General features: G+C 46.7%; 1 protein-coding gene across 2 annotated transcripts in view; it reads left to right on the forward strand.

The window, feature by feature from the left end:
- LOC112106605 (inhibitor of nuclear factor kappa-B kinase subunit alpha) overlaps positions 1-9,765 on the forward strand; it is a 76,443-nt gene extending 66,678 nt beyond the window's left edge. For both annotated transcript variants that reach the window (XM_026653688.1, XM_024199954.2), the window contains 2 exons: positions 6,450-6,549; positions 8,522-9,765. In XM_026653688.1, the coding sequence (XP_026509473.1) occupies positions 6,450-6,549; positions 8,522-8,548 (127 nt within the window). In that variant the 3' untranslated portion in view covers positions 8,549-9,765. The remainder of the gene's footprint in view (positions 1-6,449; positions 6,550-8,521) is intronic.
- The last annotated feature ends 12,707 nt before the right edge of the window (positions 9,766-22,472 follow it).

Consider the following 22,472-nt stretch of genomic DNA (forward strand, 5'->3'; position numbering starts at 1 on the left):
CCTCCGACCGGAGGGGGCCCCGCAAGGAAGGGGGCCCCTAAAAGTGGCAAAATAAATACCGCATTCCAGTTTCTGCATTGTAAGGGGCCCCGCCCGGACATATGTTCGGAGGGGGCCACCGTTCGGAGGGGGCCACGTTCTTTGTTGCTACGGGCCTGCTTGGCCCGTCTCATGGGGCCCCCGTTTGAGCCGCTGGCCACGTGCTCCTGGTCACACCTCTCATGGAAGGTGGCCTTTCTGGTTGCGATCACGTTGGCTAGGCGGGTCTCAGAGCTCAGGGCCCTGACCTCCGAGCCCCCGAACACAGTGTTTCATAAGGATAAGGTCCAGCTCCGCCCACACCCCTCATTCCTCCCGAAGGTGGTCTCCACCTATCACATGGGTCAGGACATTTTTCTGCCGGTCCTCTGCACCAAGTCCCATGCGTCCAGTGAGGAGCGCTGCCTCCACACGCTGGATGTGAGACGGGCTCTGGCTTTCTACCTGGAGCGGACTAAGCCGTTCAGAAAGTCCTCGCAACTGTTCATTGCCTTGGCCGAGCACATGAAATGTCGGCCAGTCTCCACTCAGCGGCTCTCCAACTGGATCACCTCGTGCATCCGTACCTGTTATGACCTGGCGGGAATCCCTCCACCACCAATTGTGAAGGCGCACTTGACTCGGGTGCAGGCCTCGTTGGCTGCCTTTTTGGCCCACATCCCCATTCAGGCCATTTGTAGGGCTGCCATGTGGTCTTCAGTTCACACGTTCACCTCGCACTATGCGATCGTCTCCCAGACGAGGGATGACGCTGGGTTCGGCAGAGCTGTCCTCAGTCCCGAGAATTTGTGAACTCCTACCCACCTCCAACAGATATAGCTTGGAATCACCTATTGTGGAATACACATGAGCAATCACTCGAAGAAGAAAAGACAGTTACCTTTTCCGTAACTGTTGTTCAAGATGTGTTGCTCATGTCTATTCCACATCCTGCCCTCCTTCCCCTCTGTTGGAGTTGTCTGGCAAGAAGGAACTGAGGGTGGGAGGAGCGTGCAGCGCCCTTTATACCACTCCAGGGGTCGCTAGGGCGCTCCCCTAGGGGTACTGCTAGGGGAAAAACTTCTGCCATGGGTGCACATGGCGAGCACGCACACCTGTTGTGTAATAGACATGAGCAGTCACTCGAAGAAGAAAAGACAGTCACCTTTTCCGTAACTGGTGTTCTACGAGATGTGTTGCTCATGTCTATTCCACATCCTGCCCTCCTTCCCTTCTGTCAGAGTTGTCTGGCAAGAAGGAACTGAGGGTGGGGGGAGCGTGCAGTGCCCCTTATACCACGCCATGGAGGTGCCACTCCAGGGGTCGCTAGAGCGCTCCCCTAGGGGTACTGCTAGGGGGAAAACTTCCGTCACCGGTGCACATGGCGAGGACGCACACCTATTGTGGAATAGACATGAGCAACAGATCTTGAAGAACACCAGTTACGGAAAAGGTAACTGTCTTTTCCTTCACTATTTGTTCTCAAGACTTGCAGGCTACTGAGCTCAAACCAGCAGTTCTATAAATGCCTAGGTTATTGGTGTGATGTTAGCTATTCTCCAGTCATACGGTACTACCTCCCAGATAGATAGAATGATTAAAAATCCTTGCTACCAGACTAGCAATCTCATGTGCCAGTTCTTTCAATATTCTGGGATGGAATTATCCAGTCCCCTTGATTTGAGCGCATTAAATTCTTTACATTTTTCTTCTACCTCAGATGTGATAATTTCCATTTCTGTACACTCATTTCCATCAGCCAAATTGCCTTCATGCCCATCCATGTTCTCATTTTAATTGAAAACCGAGGCAGAGTGTTCATTTAGTTTTTGGGCCATACATATAATATCTTTAATCTCCTTCCCATCTGTGCTACATAGCAGCCCGACCTCATCCTTCCTTATTCTCTTTTTATTTATAAACTAAAAAAGTCATATGCAGTGTTGTTGTAGCCATGTTGGTCCCAGAATATTAGAGAGACAAAGTGGGTGAGGTAATATCTTTTATTGGACCAACTTCTGTTGGTGAGAGAGAGACAAGCTTTTGAGCTTACCTGAAGAAGAGCTCTTTGTATGTCTCTCTCACCAATAGAAGTTGGTCCAATAAAAGATATCTCACCTACCTTCCCTCTAAAAAATAATCGTATTTATTTTAATCTCCTTGACAAGAGCTAATTCACATTTATTCCCACATTTCCTAACCTCCAAGATGTCGCTTTCATTCCCTAAAGGTTCTCTGCTTACTACTAATAACCTTTTTGAGGTGGCTATTCATCCAGCTGGGTCTGGAGTCTTTCCCTACAAGAAATTGCAAGCCGCCTCCATCTTTAAGTCTTTGAGCTCTTTAGCCCAGTTGATTTCTTTAACTAACTCCCTTAATTTTCCAAAGTTTTCTCTTTTGAAATGAAAAACCATAGTTGATGCCTGCTTTTGATTATCCTTCCATTTAATTTAAACTGAATCACTCTATCCAAGGTTCTGATCACTCGATCCAAGGTTATTTCCTATGACCAGCTCTTTTATGAAGTCCTCACTACTTATCAAAATCAAGTATAAAATTGCATCACCTCTTGTTAATTCAGTGACAAGTTGATAATGAAAACTGTCGTCTATCACGTCCAAGAATAACTGGGCCATATCAGCATTAGCAACATTTATTTTTCAATCCCTATCCAGGAAGTTAGTCTCCCATTATGACACAATTCCCCAAAGTATTTATCTCTCTAATAATATGAGCTCTCTATCCATATCTGAGTCCAGCCCTGGAGATCTGTCGCATACCCCAACCTTATCCTAATAGAACCTCTTTTACAATCCTTCCCCAAAGTGATTTTGACTCAAACAGATTCAGTTTTGTCTATACTATCATATTGTATTTAACAATTTACTGCATCGTTGATATAGAACTCTATCCCTCCACCTTTACCTTTATTGCTATCTTTCCTAAACACCACATATCCTTCAATGCCTGTATTCCAGTCATGAGCACTATTCCACCATGATTTCTTATCCCTATAATATCCAGTTTGGCCTCCTGCACCAGTAGTTCCAGTTCCTCCGTTTTATTGTCCTGGCGCCTTGCATTCATTTTCAGGCATTTCAGTTGTTTCCCTCAAACCTCACCCAGCTTTCTAGCTGGATTAGGTATACTCCTTTCACCTGCCTGACTACTATTCCAATCAGTGTGTACTGTTTTTCTCTTTGTTATCCATATTCTTCCCTTGTAGTGTTTCATTCTTCGAGTGCTTGTCTATATGTGCTCCATATCTGGTGCCACATGCACTGGAGATCAGAATGCTTTAGTCAACCGTGTCCGTTGGCTGAAGCTGCTTCCTGCATAGCCTCAAGCTCCTCCCCTATGAGGTTATAAAAGGGGATGGAGTGACCAACTGACCCTCAGTTCCTTTCACCACATTTGGCTGTGAGATGACGCCAACTGACAGTGCCATCTCATCCACTCACACAATAGTTTATCTATAAATAGTTTAGTTAGTGATAGTTAGGGTATATTGTAGTATTTGATGGGTTTTAATTTAATAGTGTTTTTTATGTGATTTGTTTTTTTCCAAGTAGGGAGATCTCCACATGTCTGTTTAAAATTTTTGAGGTTTTAAATGTTTGTCATGTGGAACTGTTATGCACCTTAATAATGCTCACTCCAAGGCTATGTGTACACTACGAACTATGATCGATTCAAGTTACATGGGTGTACAGCTGCCAAAATTAGTATATCGCTCATGCGCATTCAAACTTGTCTGCTTGTGTCAGAGCTGTGTGTACTCACCAGCAGTGCTTGTGTCGATGCAAAGTGCAGTGGTAGGTAGGTATCCCACTGTGCCACACCCCACTGTCTGGCACAATGCCTTTTGGGAAATTTTTGCAATGTGTTGTCGGATAGAAACGACTTGACTAGAGATCTCTGGGAGCTGGGGGCTATTATCTCTATTCTATAATGCCATCCATAGCCCATAATTTTCATACCATTTTTTAAAAATCCCACAAACCCATACAGCACTTCTTCATGTTTGCCAATTGTTTATACAGCCTGGGTGAGTGAGATGTTAGGGAACATTTAAGGATTGCAAGTCCTTATCTGAAGAGCTGCTAGATCCAGAGAAAACTATCATAAAACTTTATCTGTTAGAGAAATCAGCGAGGCCTGCTTTAGACTGTAACATTACCCAGGGTACAATCTGGACAGTTGAACAGCTGTGTCCCCTTAACTCTCTAGCCTGGGGTGCCTTTTACGCTGTTTTGCTGTCAGAACAGCCAATTCTCGCCTGCTCATGCAGCTTTCAGCCTGCAGATTCACTCCAAGCTAAATAATGAGCACTCTGACCAGTCAATCATGAATTACATACAGAGAAACACCCGCAAGCTCTCTAGGCCCAGCCTGGTTCCTGCAGAAATGTGTGTATTGTACTGCTCAGTACCCTTCTGAACAGTACCAGCTCATAGGGAGTCCATCATTTAATCAAAGGAAAATGATACATGTACCAGCCTTGTTATCCCAAATGGCGTTTCCCACACTTCAATCCAAACACACTGGTTAAGATAAAACAATAAGTTTATTAACTACAGAAAGATAGATTTTAAGTGATTGCAAGTGATGATGCATAAACTTCAGAATTAGTTACAAAAGAAAATAAGAGTAAAGCGCAAGCTAAGTGGGGCCCACCTGGTGGGGACTTCCATCCAAGACATCTTGGAGTACCTGCTACACCTTTAGAAATCAGTCTTGGCTCCCAGTTCTCTGAGAGTGTACTTGGCAGCAATATCAGTGTTTCATCCTCCTATCCAAGGGAAATCAATTTGTTTCAGTGCCATGGTGATAAGATTTCTGAGAGGACTTCTCCACCTACATCTTCCGGTCCAAGAGCCGGTCCCTTTATGGGACCTGAACATGATTTTAACAGCTCTATTGGGGCCTCCATTTGAGTCTCTTGCATCCTGTCCACTGCCACCTCTGTCTCAGAAAACTGCGTTCTTGATAGCCATTACCTCTGCCAAGAAGGTGGGTGGGTTGCAGGCCCTGATGGTGGGGCCTCCTTACATGCAGTTCTCCAAGGACAAGGTAATGTTTCAACCACACCCAAACTTCTTATCCAAGGCAGACTCTGTTTCTGTTGCATCAGGCTGTGTATTTGCCTGTATTTTTCCCCAAGCCGCATTCTTCCCTGGAGGAGTAACGCCTCCATATGTTAGACTGTGGTTCTTCGATATGTGATGCAGACATGTATTTTAGGCGGGGTGTGGTGCGCCCCACATGCCAGAGACTTTTGCCTAGCAGTACTCTTAGACGGGTAGTGCTCATGTCTCTGTATAAGACGTTACCATCTAGAGATGGTCTGCACAGAAACTTTTGTTCCTTCATGCAATCCACATACGATATGAACAGGCGAGACAAGCATGAAACTGTTCAGTCCTGCTCAGATGAAAGGCTAGACAGATGTGTATTCCACAATGGACACTCCATCCCCTCTGCATCAGAGTCTTCCCCTGGACGTTCGGTGCAAAGGAACTGAGGGGTGTTGCTTGTGAATCACCTACCTGGTGGAATATATACATCTGCATCTACTCGAAGAAGAAATAGTTACTTATAGTAACTGTGGTTCTTCGAGATGTGATGCAGACGTGTATTCCACAACTCACCCTCTGTTCCCTCTGCATCAGTGTCTTCAATGCCAAGGAACTGAGAGGGGTGGTGGTGGTGCTGCCTCATATAGTCAAGAGAGGGGCTACAGATATAAGACATAAGTGCCACCCCTCTAAGAGTACTGATAGGCAAAGGTCTCTGGCCTGCAGGGTGCACACATGTCTACCTGGAATACATGTCTGCATCACATCTTGAAGAACCACAATTACAGTAAGCAACCATTTCTACATCATGCAGTATTAATGACCAGAGGGTCACCAGTTTTTACAAGATGCTTTTTGGATAAATATTATGACAGCACTGTTAAGATGCAGTGAGTTTGGCAGGCCCGGTAACCATTGTATTTACTGAACAGTGAGTCTTTTGCCATTTGCCATCGAGGGGCTCTTAAGGTCATACTTGGTTACTCCGAATTTTAGAAATTGGCTGCTTCAGATTAGATCCCAGGTAATTCATGGCATTTCTGCTCATCTTTGAGGTCTTCAGTATTATGGCACCTCTCTGGAACTCTGCCCTGTCCTGAGTGAAGTGCAGGACATTATTGTTCAGTGAACCATTCCTAACTTAATCTTTGCCCTGTGGATGGTGGCTGGAAGCCCTCTATGTCACTCCCTTGGCATCAGCAGAGTGGCATGCCAAATACAGTTGCAGAGTAACTTTTAGAATTGCAGATAAATTGCTGTAAATTTATCTTCTCCTCCTCCCTGTTCTGCTCCTTCCGGAGGAGTGGGTCAGTCATAGTTTAAACCTGCCCCCTTATGCCTTTTTTTTTATAGGGAAGTTTTTGCCCGTGTGATAGAAGAGAATCTGAACTATCTGGACCGCTTTAGCACTATCATTCAAGAGGCGAAACAGGAGCAGAACAGCAGCATGATGGTAAGTCTGTTTCTATGATTCAAAGGCTTGATTTTCAAAGTTTCATTGGCTTCAGTTGGAAGCTTTTGCTTACTGAGGACTTCTTAAAATATATCTCCGGTCCTTTGTGACAAGTCAGGCTATTGCTGTCAGATATGCGTGCAGTGTCCTGGTGAGTTGATCACAAAGGATAGCAGGAGCACTGACAAAACCATCAGCTAAGGAATCCTATTCCTGGCTCTGGAAATGTGCAAGGTAGATGGGCTATTCAAGCAGGGATGTGGTAAGCAGGGGACAGTGGTGGGAGCATTATCTCTCAGGATCTTGTTATAGAATAGAAAGAACTGCCTGCAGTAAACCTTTTCTCCTGTTCCTGAGCCCTGTCCACCCTTTGACTTGACAAAAGCAGGAGGGGCAGTAGGAATGGGCTTAAGGTTCAGAGGGAGTGGAGAGTAGGAGGAACAAGTGGTGTGACTGGACAAGAATGATGTCAATCTGGGACATTGTGTCTGAGCAGAAGGATATTTCACCGTTCTCTAAATAATGAAAAACTGGAATTCATAAGTCATTGGGCTAGACAGAAACTATGGGCCAGCTAGTTCTTCTCCTCCTGTCCTTCCCCTTGAGCAGGCAAGGCCCTTACTGGTTTGAACCCATCTCTAATGGATGAAATGAAGCTGTTCCCATGAGCACTCAGTATGGTGTCCAGACTAATGATGATGATCTCCTGTGTCAGATGCCACACTCTCTCCTGGCAGCTTGTTCTGTTGTAAGCTGCTTATGCAGTTACATTTATCTAAATGTCCCTGCTGTGACCTTGGGATTAAGATTTCACTTATCTCCTCCCATTGTGATGTTAAGCTACTCTCCTAGCTGGAATGTCAGATGTTCCCCTCAATACATGGTTCCCTGAGGATGATTTCCCATGAAGCCATGCTAAAACCTACATATACAACATGCTTCCACTCCTCACCAGCCACTTGAGAACATGTTAAGAGGATCACTGCTCTGACCCCTGTAACCTTTGTGGCAGTTGTGTAAGAGACCAGTAAAGAATTTTCCCAATGCAGGAGCAGCACATGAGCAGCACAATCTGCCCTTTGCGGACACCACAAACCCTAGAGTAGGATGGGGTAGGGAGGTAGAGTAGCCAAAGTGAGCACTGGATTCTTGAACAGCTATGGGCAGCCCTGGGGAGGTTACTGTAAGTTAGAGCAGCTCCCAGGGCAGAGCCCAGTTGCCCAGAATGTGGAGGGTGAAATGTTATTGAAAGCCTCCTTAGCCTCCTCTCCTAGGCTGCACCTTTCATGGGCACAGCACAGAATCTAACCTTTAGGGTTTAATATTTGGTTTTGATGACCCTGTGTTGCTTACTACTTCTCACCTTATTTTCTGCTAATTTACAAACCAGCTGCTTATGAATAGCTCTGACACTTTATCAGGTATTGCTGCTGAGAACTCCACCAAGGTCCAATTAGTGCCAGCTAATGTGGTAGGTTTGTGACAGTAGGGACTGAGCTGACACCATTTACTCATGTCATGTGGTTACCCAATAGCCTTCAGACAGTAAGGACTTCTGGTCCCTGCAGATCTTTGTCAGATGAAACCAGTAGCTTAGAGGTCAAAGGTTAACTGTCTGCCAGTATACTGAGTTTCAGTAGCTCACAGTCCCTGGCACCAAAAATTCCTCATTTCTGGTTTTCTCAACAGTTCCTCCCCAATGCTGAGAGTAGATTCAGGGTGACTTTTCAGGCTCTTGATCCAGAAAGTAGTTGCTGTTTGTGAACTGTAAGAAGCCTTTGAAATACCTTGATTAGCTGAGTTTGTTACCAGCAGGTCTTGGGTAGTTAAAACACTGCCCACTTCAATCTTATAATTCCAAGACTGCCATCAATGAGTGGTTTTGGACAATGCAGGCTCCCAGGCAGGTGGCCGTTGATTTGAAAATTGATAAACTGACTGAACTCTAGTTGCTCTTTTGCTTCTTTTTTAGAGTCTTGATTGGAGTTGGCTGAAATAATTAAGGAAGACAAGCGGGCATTGTTGCCATCCCCAATATGTCCATGTGCTCAAGGTTGGCTGACAGTCTGCGATGAGATGAAACAGCCCAGTATCAATGTTATGGTGTTGATTCCACACACTGCTGATTCAGGACTGAATAATCTTCTCTCCCACTGCATCCGGATGACAGTTAGTTCTGCAAGAGGCATTTTGTGTTTTGTAGATGTTAGCGGACTTGATTATAAAGTACATGGGCAGCAACAGAGACCCTGCCTTGTATGTTTTGCTGCTAGAGGCAAATGTTTTCCAACCTGCTGCCTCATGTCAGGGCTTTTAAATCCATATTGAGCTACCTAAAGAAGTAGCCTGATTTTCAGAGATGCTGAGTGATCCTGGCTCCCACTACATCCCTGAGCACTGCAGATGCTCAGCACATTTGAAAATTATACCCTTTATATTTAGAAGCTTTTTAGGCACCTGGGTTGGTTTGAAAATGTTTGCGATGGCCAATCTTTCTAGCAGTATGACCTGTCCATGCAGTCAGTGCCTGGCAGGCACTGCTAGGGGAGGCAGCTGTTGCTCTGACTGATGAGCTGAGATTAGGGCACTATTTGAGATGTTCTGTCTATGGAGAACCTCTCCTGGAAGGAGATACTCTGCCTCAGCATTTGGCGTTAATTTGTTTGGTGCTAGAGCAGCTGTGAGCTCTAGGGGAAGCAGAGCGGGCAGGTACCAGGGAGGTGTTCTCCTCATTTCTTCTGAGTAGGGAGAAGGCAGGGAATATCTTCTAGGTGCGGACAGATCTCTGCCTTAAGTGGACAAGATGCACAGTACAGGCTACAGCAGTATCTGCAGTGTCCTGCTGGGGTGCTGGGCTACTTCACCCGGTTCTCCTGAGGCAGGCATCTCACATTCAAAATCCCTGTAACATTTTGTATCCTGTTGCAAAATGAATATTAGTTATGTTATCTTGCACCCCAACCCCCCAAAATCCCAACCATCTGAGCCTTGGTCTGGGGAATGCAATTTCTGATGGATGAAAGAAAAACACTACAGCCATGGCTTTCCACCTGTGCTGTGCATTCTTGTCCACTGAGAAGCAGTTTTGACAGATGTTTCTTACTGATCAGGAAATGCTACCCAATTCCAAACAGACAGAATTTTATATCCACTGGCTACTTAAAATATTTAAGAATTCTATTTGTTAATTTGTGATAAACATTATATTATGTAGAACCTCTTTGTGATTCTTATTCTGTTCCAGATTTGCGTCATTTTAAAGATGCTACCCTCAAATGGTCTGACTTGCCAATGTTCTGTTTGGGCAGGATGCAGGAGGGGAAAGGTAACAGGCTACCTGGACTTCAGTTTATGGGCAAGATTTTCAAAAATGGCTAGTGATTTTGGATGTGCAACCCAACCTCTTTAACAGAGGGCAGGTGCTCAGCACTTTCTGAAGATCACACCCTTTTATGATGTCTTAAGTTGGGCACTCGAAAGCATCAGCTGTTTTTGAAAATCTTGATCCATGCTTGTCTCTCTCCATTACTCTCCACATAAGGCTGAATTACTCTAAAACCAAAACATTTCAAAACCAGGTAGCTATGAAGCAACAAGTTCACATCACTTACCAAATCCAAGTACTGAATAGCAAGAAATAAAAAGTGAAGGAAATTGTAAATTTCATATCACCCACAAAATAACCAGTAATACACTAAGTGGGCCTCTGTTCCCTTGCCTCCTTGTGCAGTCATTTACATCTGTGCAAAGTGGGTGTACATTTTACATGCACTTTGCACCAGTACGAGTGACCAAGGATACAAGGCAATGGAGAATTGAGCCCACTAGTAAATGAAGTATAAAAAGGCATATTTCATCCCAAACCAGCAAACTGAATTCTGATCAGTGGGATTAAAATATATTTTTCTTCGAGCACTTGTCTAAATATCTTCTGTGTCTATACCTCTTCATGCGCGAGATGAAGATCTCTGAGCCAGAGATCAGAACATTTTTGCCAGCAGTGTTCATTGGTTTCATCCGTTCCCAGGGTAGCCTCAAGCCTCTACCCCACTTAGACGTTATACAAGGGGATGGCATGACCAAAGGACCCTCAGTTCGTTTCACCACTTCTGGCTGTTAGACAGAGCCAGCTGGCAGTGTTTCATCTTGTCCACTCACACATTACTTTATCTGTAAATAGTTTAGTTAGTAGTAGGTAGGATATATTGTAGTTTATTTGGTAGGTTTTTAGTTTAATAGTGTGTTTTGGTTTTGCTTTTTTCCCAGTAGGGAACCTTTCTCGTGTCTTCTCAGAATTTCCCAGGTTTTAAATATATGTGTCATTTGGGACTCTTAAGCCTGTTACTGACACTCACTCTAAGGCCTGGTCTACACTATGACTTTAATTCGGATTTAGCAGCGTTAAATCGAATTAACCCTGCACCCGTCCACACAACGAAGCCATTTATTTCGAAATAAAGGGCTCTTAAAATCGATTTCTGTACTCCACCCCGACGAGCGGAGTAGCGCCAAAATCGATGTTGTCATTTCGAATTAGGGTTAGTGTGGCGGCAATTCGATGGTATTGGCCTCCGGGAGCTATCCCACAGTGCACCATTGTGACCGCTCTGGACAGCAATCTGAACTCGGATGCACTGGCCAGGTAGACAGGAAAAGCCCCGCGAACATTTGAATTTCATTTCCTGTTTGCTCAGTGTGGAGAGCACAGGTGACCACAAATAGCTCATCAGCACAGGTAACCATGCAGGCCGATAATCGAAAAAGACCACCAGCATGGACCGTACGGGAGGTACTGGATCTGATTGCTATATGGGGAGAGGATTCAGTGCTAGCAGAACTTCGTTCGAAAAGATGAAATGCCAAAACTTTTGAAAAAATCTCCAAGGGCATGATGGAGAGAGGCCACAATAGGGACTCAGATCAGTGCCGCGTGAAAGTCAAGGAGCTCAGACAAGCCTATCAAAAAACAAAGGAGGCAAACGGTCGCTCCGGGTCAGAGCCACGGACATGCCGCTTCTACGCCGAGCTGCATGCAGTTCTAGGGGGGGTCGCCACCACTACCCCACCTCTGACCGTGGATTCCGAGGCGGGGATAATCTCATCAGCTACACCTGTGGATTCTGCGGACGGGGAAGAGGAGGAGGAGGAGGACGAGCTTGCAGAGAGCATCCAGCATTCCGTTCTCCCCAACAGCCAGGATCTTTTTCTCAGCCTGACTGAAGTACCCTCCCAACCCAGTATCCAAGACCACGACCCCATGGAAGGGACCTCAGGTGAGTTTACCTTTTAAAATATAAAACTTGTTTTAAAAGCAAGGGTTTTTAATGATTACTTTGCCCTGAGGACTTGGGATGCATTCGCAGCCAGTACAGCTACTGGAAAAGTCTGTTAACGTGTCTGGGGATGGAGCGGAAATCCTCCAGGGACATCTCCATGAAGCTCTCCTGGAGGTACTCCAAAAGCCTTGCCACAAGGTTTCTGGGCAGTGCAGCCTTATTCCGTCCTCCATGGTAGGACACTTGACCGCGTCATGCTTGCAGCAAGTAATCTGGTATCATTGCATGACAAAGCCTGGCATCGTATGGTCCCGGTGTTTGCTGGCATTCAAGCAACATCCGTTCTTTATCTCACTGTGTAATTCTCAGGAGAGTGATATCGCTCATGGTAACCTGGTTGAAATACGGGAATTTAATTAAGGGGACAGAGGTGGCCGTTCCTACTGGGCTGTTTGCCTGTGGCTGAAAAGAAATCCTTCCCTGCAGTTAGCCAAGCGGTGGGGGGGAATTGGCCCAGAGCTTTTCGCGTTTGGCTAGCAGGGATCTTCCCTGATACCAGCCACGCGGTGGGGGGAGGGGTAAAGCGATCATCCCAGAGAATTCATGGCGGGGTGGGGGGTGTTAGTTTGGTTCCTGTAGGGATCTTCCCTGATACCAGCCACGCGGTGGGGGGAGGGATAAAGCGATCATCCAGAGAATTGGATTGGGGGGGTGGGGTTTAGTTTGTTTTCTGCTGCTGAAGGTTAACAGGAAAACCGCAGCACTCAACGGGCTTTGCTTGGTATGTGGGAAAGGAGGGCGCAGAAGCCGAAAGACAATGGCTTACCATGGCCGCATGCAAGCCGAATTCTGTTGCCCGGACCTGCGTCTGTGATCTCTAGCAGCAAAGCCACAGGCACTCAATATTAAGAGGCAAAATGCGACCTTGCACAGAAATCACATGTGCTATGTAATGTGAATAGTGTTGGTCACCATGAAAGAGTATAAGCATTGTTCTGCAAAATGTATCTTTTTAAAAAATTCTCTCCTTTTTTCCCTCCCTCCAGCAGCTGCAAATTCTTCAAGCCTCCCTCCTCCGTCCCGAAGGCTATCACAGATAAGGCGTCAGAAAAAGAAGACGCGAGATGGTATGTTCGCAGAAATCATGGAATCCACCCGCAGTGACAGAGCTCATCTGAATGAGTGGAAGGACACGGTTTCAAAGTATAGGAAAGAAGCCAGTGAACGTGAGGACATGAGGGACCAACGTGAGGAGAGGAGAGACGCTCGAGATGAGAGGTGGCGGCAGGAAGATCAGAGGAGTCGGGATGCAACGCTGGGGCTGCTGCGTGAGCAAACAGACATGCTCGGCGTCTGGTGGAGCTTCAGGAACGGCAGCAGGATAACAGAGTGCCGCTACAGCCCCTGTATAACCTCCCTCCCCCCTCACCATGTTCCATAGCCTCCTCACCCAGACGTGTAAGAACGCGGGTGGGGAGGCTCCGTACACCTTGCCATTCCACCCCAGTGGACAGCCCAAGCAAAAGGCTGTCATTTTTTTAACCTTTTTTTAGTGGCCTTTTCATTCCCGCCGATCCTCCTCCCAAACCCCACCCGGGTTCCCTCCCTCTTTTTATAATCTATTAATAAAGAATAAATGATTTTTAAACGATAGTGACTTTATTTGGTTTGAAAGCAAGCTGGGGGAAGGGGGAGGGTGGGTTCCTTACAGAGAATGAGTCAATAAAGGGGGCGGGTTTTCATGAAGGAGAAACAAACAGATATTTCACACTGTAGCCTGGCCAGTCATGAAACTGGTTTTCAAAGCTTCTCTGATGCACAGCGCTTCCTGGTGTGCTCTTCTAATCGCCCTGGTGTCTGGCTGCGCGTAATCAGCAGCCAGGCGATTTGCCTCAGCCTCCCACTCTGCCATAAAGGTCTCCCCCTTACTCTCACAGAGATTGTGGAGCACACAGCAAGCAGAAATAACAATGGGGAGATTGGTTTGGCTGAGGTCTGAGCGAGTCAGTAACGATCGCCAGCGACCTTTTAAACGGCCAAATGCACATTCTACCACCATTCTGCACTTGCTCAGCCTGTAGTTGAACAGCTCCTGACTCCTGTCCAGGCTGCCTGTGTATGGCTTCATGAGCCATGGCATTAAGGGGTAGGCTGGGTCCCCAAGAATAACTATTGGCATTTCAACATCCCCAACGGTTATTTTCTGGTCCGGGAAGTAAGTCCCTTGCTGCAGCCCTTTAAACAGAGTAGTGTTCCTGAAGACGCGAGCGTCATGAACCCTTCCTGGCCAGCCCACGTTGATGTTGGTGAAACGTCCCTTGTGATCCACAAGTGCTTGCAGCACCATTGAAAAGTACCCCTTGCGGTTTATGTACTGGGTACCCTGGTGCTCCGGTGCCAAGATAGGGATATGGGTTCCATCTATCGCCCCACCACAGTTAGGGAATCCCATTGCAGCAAAGCCATCCACTATGACCTGCACATTTCCCAGAGTCACTACCTTTCGTAGCAGCACCTGAGTGATTGCTTTGGCTACTTGCATCACAGCAGCCCCCACAGTAGATTTGCCCACTCTAAATTGATTCCCGACTGACCGGTAGCTGTCTGGCGTTGCAAGCTTCCACAGGGCTATCGCCACTCGCTTCTCAACTGTGAGGGCTGCTCTCATCTTGGTATTCTGGCGTTTCAGGGCAGGGGACAGCAAGTCACAAAGTTCCATGAAAGTGCCCTTACGCATGCGAAAGTTCCGCAGCCACTGGGAATCATCCCACACCTGCAACACTATGCGGTCCCACCAATCTGTGCTTGTTTCCCTTGCCCAGAATCGGCGTTCCATGGATAGAACCTGCCCCATTAACAACATGATCTCCAAAGCACCGGGGCCCGCGGTTTGAGAGAATTCTGTGTCCATGTCCATGTCCTCATCACGCTTGTCGCTCCGCTGCCGCCGCCTCCTCGCCTCGTTTTTCTGGTCCTGGCTCAGCATAAACTCCATGAGAACGCGCGAGGTGTTTACAATGTTCATGACTGCTGTCTTGAGCTGAGCGGACTCCATGCTTGCCGTGGTATGGAGTCTGCAGTGTTCACCCAGGAAAAAAGGTGCAAAATGGTTGTCTGCCGTCTGTTGCTTTAATGCAGGGAGGGAGGGAGGGGTGAGGCTGTACCCAGAACCACCTGCGACAATGTTTTTTGTCCCATCAGGCACTGGGATCTCAACCCAGAATTCCAATGGGCGGGGGAGACTGCGGGAACTATGGGATAGCTACCCACAGTGCAATGCTCCAGAAATCGACGCTAGCCCCGGTACATGGACGCACACTGCCGAATTAATGTGCTTAGTGTGGCCGCATACATTCGACTTTATACAATCTGTTTCCCAAATTCGAATTATATAAATTCGGCTTAATCCCATAGTGTAGACATACCCTAATTGTCTTTACTCCCTGAATGAGGGAGATGTTATGGAAAAATGTAAGGGTTGTAAGTCCTTATCCAAAAAGCTGCTAGATCCAGAGAAAATAGGCTTAAAACTTTATCTGTTAGAGAAATCAGTGAAGCTTGGCTCAGACCCTAAAGGGAGGACAGGACAATTATCAGCTAAAAGTGTCTCTGCTGTGACTTCAGGGGGCTTGGTTACCTCAGCTAATGCTCAGGAAGACAGCAGTGAACACAGTTCCCAGAAGGACTTTAGGGGTCAGTCCCCTATTAAAACTGCTGAAAAAGGAAGCGGGAGAAGGTCCCCCAATTCTTGTTCTTCAAAGAGATCTGCTCCGAAAATGAACTCTAATCTTTCCAGGTCTCATGAAGAGCGTGCCCCAAAGATCTTGAAGGTGCTGATGTCAGATTCTCAGGCAGTGAGAAAAGGGCTTTCCTCAGCAACGACAGTGCTCTCCTTGGCTCCTCCTCTTTTGTCTCCGGCGCTGTTAGCTCCAAGACCGGAGTCCTTTGGGCTGGCTTATTCAGTGCAGTACTTTCGGGTGCTGAGGTTGCAGACACTGGAGTCCATGGCGCTGAAAGTTTCAGTGTTGGTATTTCAGAAGCCGTTGCCCTTGGAACCAACTGTATCTCAGATCTTGGTACCAGTTCTGCTCTTGGCACAGCAGAAAGGAGTGGCTGACGTTTACAGCACCAAGGGAGCCACTTCAGGAACTTTGGCCACGGAGCCTGGGATTCCTGTAGGATCAGCCCCTCCACAGGGAGATGAAGCAGCACTGTCTGTCTTCCTTTTCTGACAGGGAGGATGCCTCACCTTCATACCAAGGTTGCCATGCTATGATCCCTATATATTGGGGAGGCAGACGAGGGTTAAAGGCAAACAAAAGCAGGTTAAGCCAATTGCTTACCTGGTATCCAGCCTTCTGGCCATGTTCTTTAGATCCATATGGTCAAAGCTCTTGGCCTTATACGCCCCCTTGTAACTATCCGCACTCCGCCAGATACTTTTTGGCATCTTGTAGAAACAGATCTTCTTCGCCTCAGGAACCATCTGTGCTTCAGCATCAGCAACTACTTCAGCAGGGCCCCTGCTTCCTCCCCACCTTTGTTTCTCATTGAGGACATTGCTCCGCATCAGACTGTTGATGTTATTTCAGTACATACATTGAATGATGCAGCTTTACCAGCTCAGACTTCACCTCCTGATGATTACAAATTGTACCAGGAATTATTCAGTGAATGGCAAAGGTACCTGAAATCCCGATTCAGACTGTCCCAGATAAGGGACATAAATTGTTGGACATTTCAAATATGTCCCTACCTGAGACTCCTTTTGCTCATAAACAAGGGCATTTTAGAACTAGTGCAGTTACTGTGGGAGACCCCAGCAACTTCTAAAAGGTCCAAAAAAGGTAGCAGGTCCTTTTTGTTGGGTTTGACTATTTCTACTGCCATCTTGATCTAGGGTCTCTGGACCAATCAGAACCCTTTAAAAGTATCCTTAAGAATAAAGAACCAAAGAAGTTGGATCTCCTGGGCATGAAAAGTTATTCGTCCTCAAGCGTACAATTTCGCTTAGCAAATTATCAGGCTCTTCTTTCTCACTGACTATTTTCATGGGATAAGACTGAGGAGTTTCTGGATAAATGTTCACCGTACTTTAGAAAGGACTTTAAATCTCTCATCTCAAGTCAGTTAATGGCTAAGCCCTCTGTACAAGTTACAGTTGGTGCTGCTGATACAGCATCAAGCTCTTTGAGTGCTGGTGTCTCTATGGGTACATAGTGACTCCATGCACTTGAGACTGGAAGATTATTGCAAGAAGTGTCCATTGGTCCACGTTTGCACTTTTGCACTCCTTGTGCCCCAGACGAGGGATATAAGGGGTGGTGTGGACCGTCCACCTCTCCATTTCCTTTCTACCGCTGTGTGGTCTGAGACAAAACCCTCCAGTGTCCATGAAGGTGATCATTCGATTTCATTTCTGTAAGTATTATAAAAAATAAAATTTTGTTAATAGCAGTTTAGAGTTAGTTTAGTTAGGTAGATTTTGGTGACTCCCCTGTCTTGGGCTGCCGCCGTCCTGGTAAAGGATTCAGATTATGTCCAGGATTCCAGGCTTCAAGAACGGCTTCTCCTGCCCCTGATCCTTCCTGGTCAGCGATGAACATCAGAGATGTCCATACTTCTTTGGAGAAGCTCATATCTCTGCTAAGTGAAATATCTGCCATTCCTTTCCCAGTTGAGCCCAGTAAGCTCAGAAATTCAGACTTAGGAAACATCTCATGGAATATGCTGTGAGGCCCCAGCCTAATCTGCCAATGTACATGGGGGGGTCTGCCTGGCCCAGAAGCATTGAGGAACATACCACCCAGCTCCATTATCTCTGAGACAGGGGTGAGCAAAGATAGAGCTAAGGAATCCTTTCCCCAAGCTCACCATGAGGGTAGAAAGTCTCTCAAAAGCCTAAAGAGAAATCCTACTCCAGAACAACCTCCTAAGATGAGGGCTGCTTCCCCAGCACCTTCACGAACAAGTGACTCTTCGTGCCTGGTTCCAAGAGGCTTAAGAGCACATACGAGTTATGATACCATCCCACTGGCTCCAAATAGCATAAGTACCTGCATGTTGGCACTGTTGATACCAAGCAAAGATAGGCATGGGCCAAGGCTCGGATAACCATCGGTACTGGCAAAGGACGCTCAAGAACCCCATGTGCCACTGGTACCAATGTGAGCGCATAAGGTAACACCAGCTCCCCAGGGAGAAGACTCTTCAATCCCCTGATGACCGCTTCACTCCAGGGGATATCTTTGTTGTTCTGGACCCAGGATCTCCCCTTTTATTGGACCTGGTCTTTACAAGGAAGATTCTTACACTGGCAGTCCACAAACACTACTCCTTACTGGACTCATGGATCATCCTTTCAAACCTTTGGGTTCTTGTTCCCTGTTGTCTTCATGGACAACTATAGCTTTCCTTGTGGCTATTACGTCAGCATGTAAGGTGAGTGAGTTGTAAGCATCTTTGACAGGGCTGCCATATATGATTTTCTACAAAGACAAGGTTATTCTCAGACTGCACCCTAAATTTTTTCTTAAAATGCTGTCTGATTTTTCATTTAAATAAATCTGTACGTTTACCAGTGTTCCTTCTGAAACCACACTCAACCAAGGGTGAAGCTGAACTACACATATTAGATGTCATATGTGCCTTGTCCTTTTATTTCACTAAAAAATCTTCTCCAGTAGGAATAGAGAGGTTATTTTACCCGTGTATTTGGTACTGGTACGACTGCTGCAGGAAAACTCTCCCCACTTCTGGTGTTCACAGTTCAAGAAGGATATTAATAAATTGGAGAGGGTTCAGAGAAGAGCCATGAGAATTAATAAAGGATTAGAAAATGTGCCTGATAAGTTAATACCTACATGGGGAACATTTAATAATGGGCTCTCCAGTCTAGCAGTGAGAAGTGTAACATGACCCAATGGCTGTAAGCTGAAGCTAGTTAAACTTAGACTGGAAATAAGGCGTAAATTTTTAACAGTGAGAGAAATTAACCATTGGAGCAACTTATCGGTGGCATGGTGAATTCTCCATCATTGACAATTTTTAAATCAAGATTGGATATTTTTCTAAAAGATTTGCTCCAGGAATTATTTTGGAGGAAGTTCTCTGGCCTCTGTTAGACAGGACCACAATGGTCCCTTCTGGCTTTGGAATCTATGAATTTAGGTCATCCCCTTGGCTGTTTGCTTCTGTTGCTGAAAGATCTAAGGTTCAGGCAACTTCAACCCAGAGAATTTCTAGATGGATGTCAGGTTGTATAAAGTTATGTTATGAGATGGCCAATTTACAGCTGCCTGGGAACATTAGGGCACATTCAACCAGGGCCCAGGCAGCCTCTGCAGCCTCATTTAGAGGTATTTGATAATTGTAGGGACGCTACCTGGAGTAATGTACGTTCACAAAACATTATTGTGGAGATGTCACATGCAGATGCTCACTTGGGTGGGACTCTATTAAAATCCCTATTTAATTAGACTCGCAGTAGTACCCTCTGCCTGTGTGGTATACTCCTTGTGACCCACCGGATGTGGATCATATCTAGACAAGCACACAAAGAAGAAAGGGAAGTTACTTACCTGTTCAGTAACTGGAGTTTTCAAGATGTTTTCTACATGTGTTCCACAACCCACCCTCCTTTTCCCACTACTGCCAGACCTAATACCTTGAACTGGGTAGTGGTGAAAGATCTGAGGGTCAGTTGGTCACGCTTTCCCCTTTTATACCCTTGGGGGTGGGAGGAGACAGGCTTGAGGCTATGCAGGGAGCGGGTGTGACCAATGGACGCTGCTTGCTAAATTGTTCCAATATCTGGCACGTGGAGAATATATAGACAATACATCTCAAAGAATTCTAGTTATGGACCAGGTAAGTAACTTCCCTTTGTAGTCTTGATTTTGATATCTAAATTTTCTTACAAAATATGTTATGTCAGAAATATTGTTAATACATTTGACAATTAACAGTAAAATATTTTGTACCATGCTGTTTGTAAATCTGTTTGTGTAAGTTAATAGAGGCTAGTCTACACTACACAGGCCCTGCTGATACAACTATATTGGCAGAGCCTTCTAGTGTAGGCACAGCATATGCCAACAGAAGGAGTTTTTCTGCCACCATCGTAACACTACTCCCTGACTACACTAAAGTATAGTTAGGTTAACACAAATCACCTTGCACTGACCTATGTGTGCACATGTTCACACTCAATTTGTCTGCAGCTGACATCAGGGCCGGCTCCAGGGTTTTGGCCACCCCAAGCAGCCAAAAAAAAAAAAGCCACGATCGCAATCTGCGGCGGCAATTCGGCGGAAGGTCCTTTGCTCCGAGCGGGAGTGAGGGACCATCCATCGAATTGCCGCCGAATAGCTGGACCCGCCGCCCCTCTCCGGAGTGGCCGCCCCAAGCACCTGCTTGCCAAGCTGATGCCTGGAGCCGGCCCTGGCTGACATAAGCGCCCTGTTACAGCAGTGCAGTAAAACCATCTCCCCAAACAGCGTAGAGCTATGGTCAACCTACTGAGGTTGACACAGTGTGAATGCAGACACTGCATGACCTGTGTTGACCCTAATAGTCCTCCTGCAGCTGTCCCACAATGCCCCATTCCCTGTCACAGTGGCCACTCTAGTCACAATTATAAACTCCACTGCCCAGTAGTCACAGAAACTTGAAACCACTCCTCCTTCCCCTTTTAAAACTTCCTGCATGCGTCATGCTTTTGAAATGCCTTTCTCTGAATGCCCACCTTGGCAAGCACACCTATCAGCTCTCCATTGTGTGCAACTGCCTGACCATCCTGGCTGGTTCCAAGCACTAGACATGCTCCTGCCTGGAGTAGACAGAAATATTGGATTTCCTGGGCCTGAGAGAAGAGGCTGTGCAAGCACAGCTGCAGAAGAGCTATAGCAACATGCAAACAGATTGTTCCGGGGATGCAGGCAAAGGGGTTCAACAGGGATCAGCAGCAGTGCTGCGTGCACTTTGCCAGGGATACCACAAAGCTAAGGAGTGCAATAGATTTGGTGCTGTGCCACAGACCTGCCGCTTCTGCATGTCATACTTGCTGCAGACCGCACCAGCACCCAGCAGACCACTGTGAATACCTCTGAGGAGCCTAAGACAGACCCCTGCCATGAATGGTGAGGAGGAGGTGGGAGATGCGTCGGGGGACTCCTACCATGCCATGAGTCAATTTGAGACTTCAGTGTAGCCAGTCATGCCAGGTGAGTGCAGATGAGCCTGATGAAGGGGAAGGGAACTCAGGTAAGTGTGTGCATGCATTTTTCCTTACATTGCTCAAATTTAAGATGCACCCAAACCATTGCAGGCTAGCAAGACAAAGATATTGACTTTATTGTTTTACTCATACTAGAAGAGGTAGTGGTACAAGAGACAGAGATAGACTTGGTATCTGCTTTTCATTCCCGTTAGGTTGGGCGGGGTGGTGGTGGCATGCAGAGCATTTTGTTTATATTGCATAGAGATGTCCTTTTTGTCCTGAGAGATCTCGAAACTTTCAGGGAGATGCTCTGCAATCCTCTCCCAAAGGTTCCTAGGGATTGCTGCCTTATTTCTTCCTCCATAGGAGAACACTTTCCCACACCATTCTGTGGTAAGTTCGGCTGACACCATTGCAGTAAACTGGCTAGCGTCATTCAATCCCATGTGTCTTCAGGATGCCAGTAGCAGCTGTGTTGTCTGTGCTTTTGTGACCCTTGGGTGAGATCAGCTAAAACCACCACCACTGTGGAAAACAGTTCTAATATCCAGTACTATTGTCTTATATCCATACCCATGGAACAGGGACCAAAATTTTATAGCTTCCTGGAAAAGAAAATCCTTATCCCCCTTGTCCCTGGTGGGGAATGTAGAGAGGTGCAGGGCTAAGGTACTCCAAAGCTGAAGTGTCAATAAGCATTTCTTATTAAAAGTATTTATGGGAATAAGGGAAGGCAGCTTTGAAACTTATCTTTCCCTTGTGACTGTAAATTCAGTGGTACATTTGTACTGCTTTTATAAAGCAACTGCTGGCATGGTGGCCTTGAGCGATGATCCCTTCACACCTGCAGAACTCCTGACCCTGATGGAGAGACAGAAGAAAACTAGGGAGGACATGTTCTGAGAGATGCTGTTCTGGACTGTGACGGGGCAGAGTGGCCCCGCACTGGCGCAGCAGGGGTTAATGCTTCCTTCCTGGCAGAGGAAGCCCCGCCCCGGAAGCCCTGCTGGGCACGTTCCAACTGGAGGCTAGGTATAAAAGCCTGCAAAGCTGCTCAGTTGGGGCTGACCACCGGAGGAGAAGGACGCACACAGCCAGCTCCCGAGGAGGAACAGCCCACGTTTCAGGCTCCAGGAGCCAGCCTGGCCGGGCCGAACCCCGCATCTCAGACAGAGGACCCGCCAGAGGGGAACGGACCGGAACCCACGTCTCCGGAGGAGACCGCGACATGGAGGGTAGGAAGTGACCTTGGGGAACTTTAGGGACGAGCTGCGTTACAGCAATACTGACGTTCGGTGTGCGGCGGCGGGAACCCCGCCATTAGGAGAGCCCTGGGTCGGGACCTGGTGTAGAGGGAGGGCCTGGGTCCCCCTACGCCTGTGACCATTGGGCCATGCTACCCCACTACTGAGGGGAGTTATATGGAC

This window comes from Terrapene carolina, unplaced genomic scaffold (genome assembly GCF_002925995.2).
Source record: "Terrapene carolina triunguis isolate 2854851 unplaced genomic scaffold, T_m_triunguis-2.0 Scaffold147, whole genome shotgun sequence".
NCBI lineage: Eukaryota > Metazoa > Chordata > Testudines > Emydidae > Terrapene > Terrapene triunguis.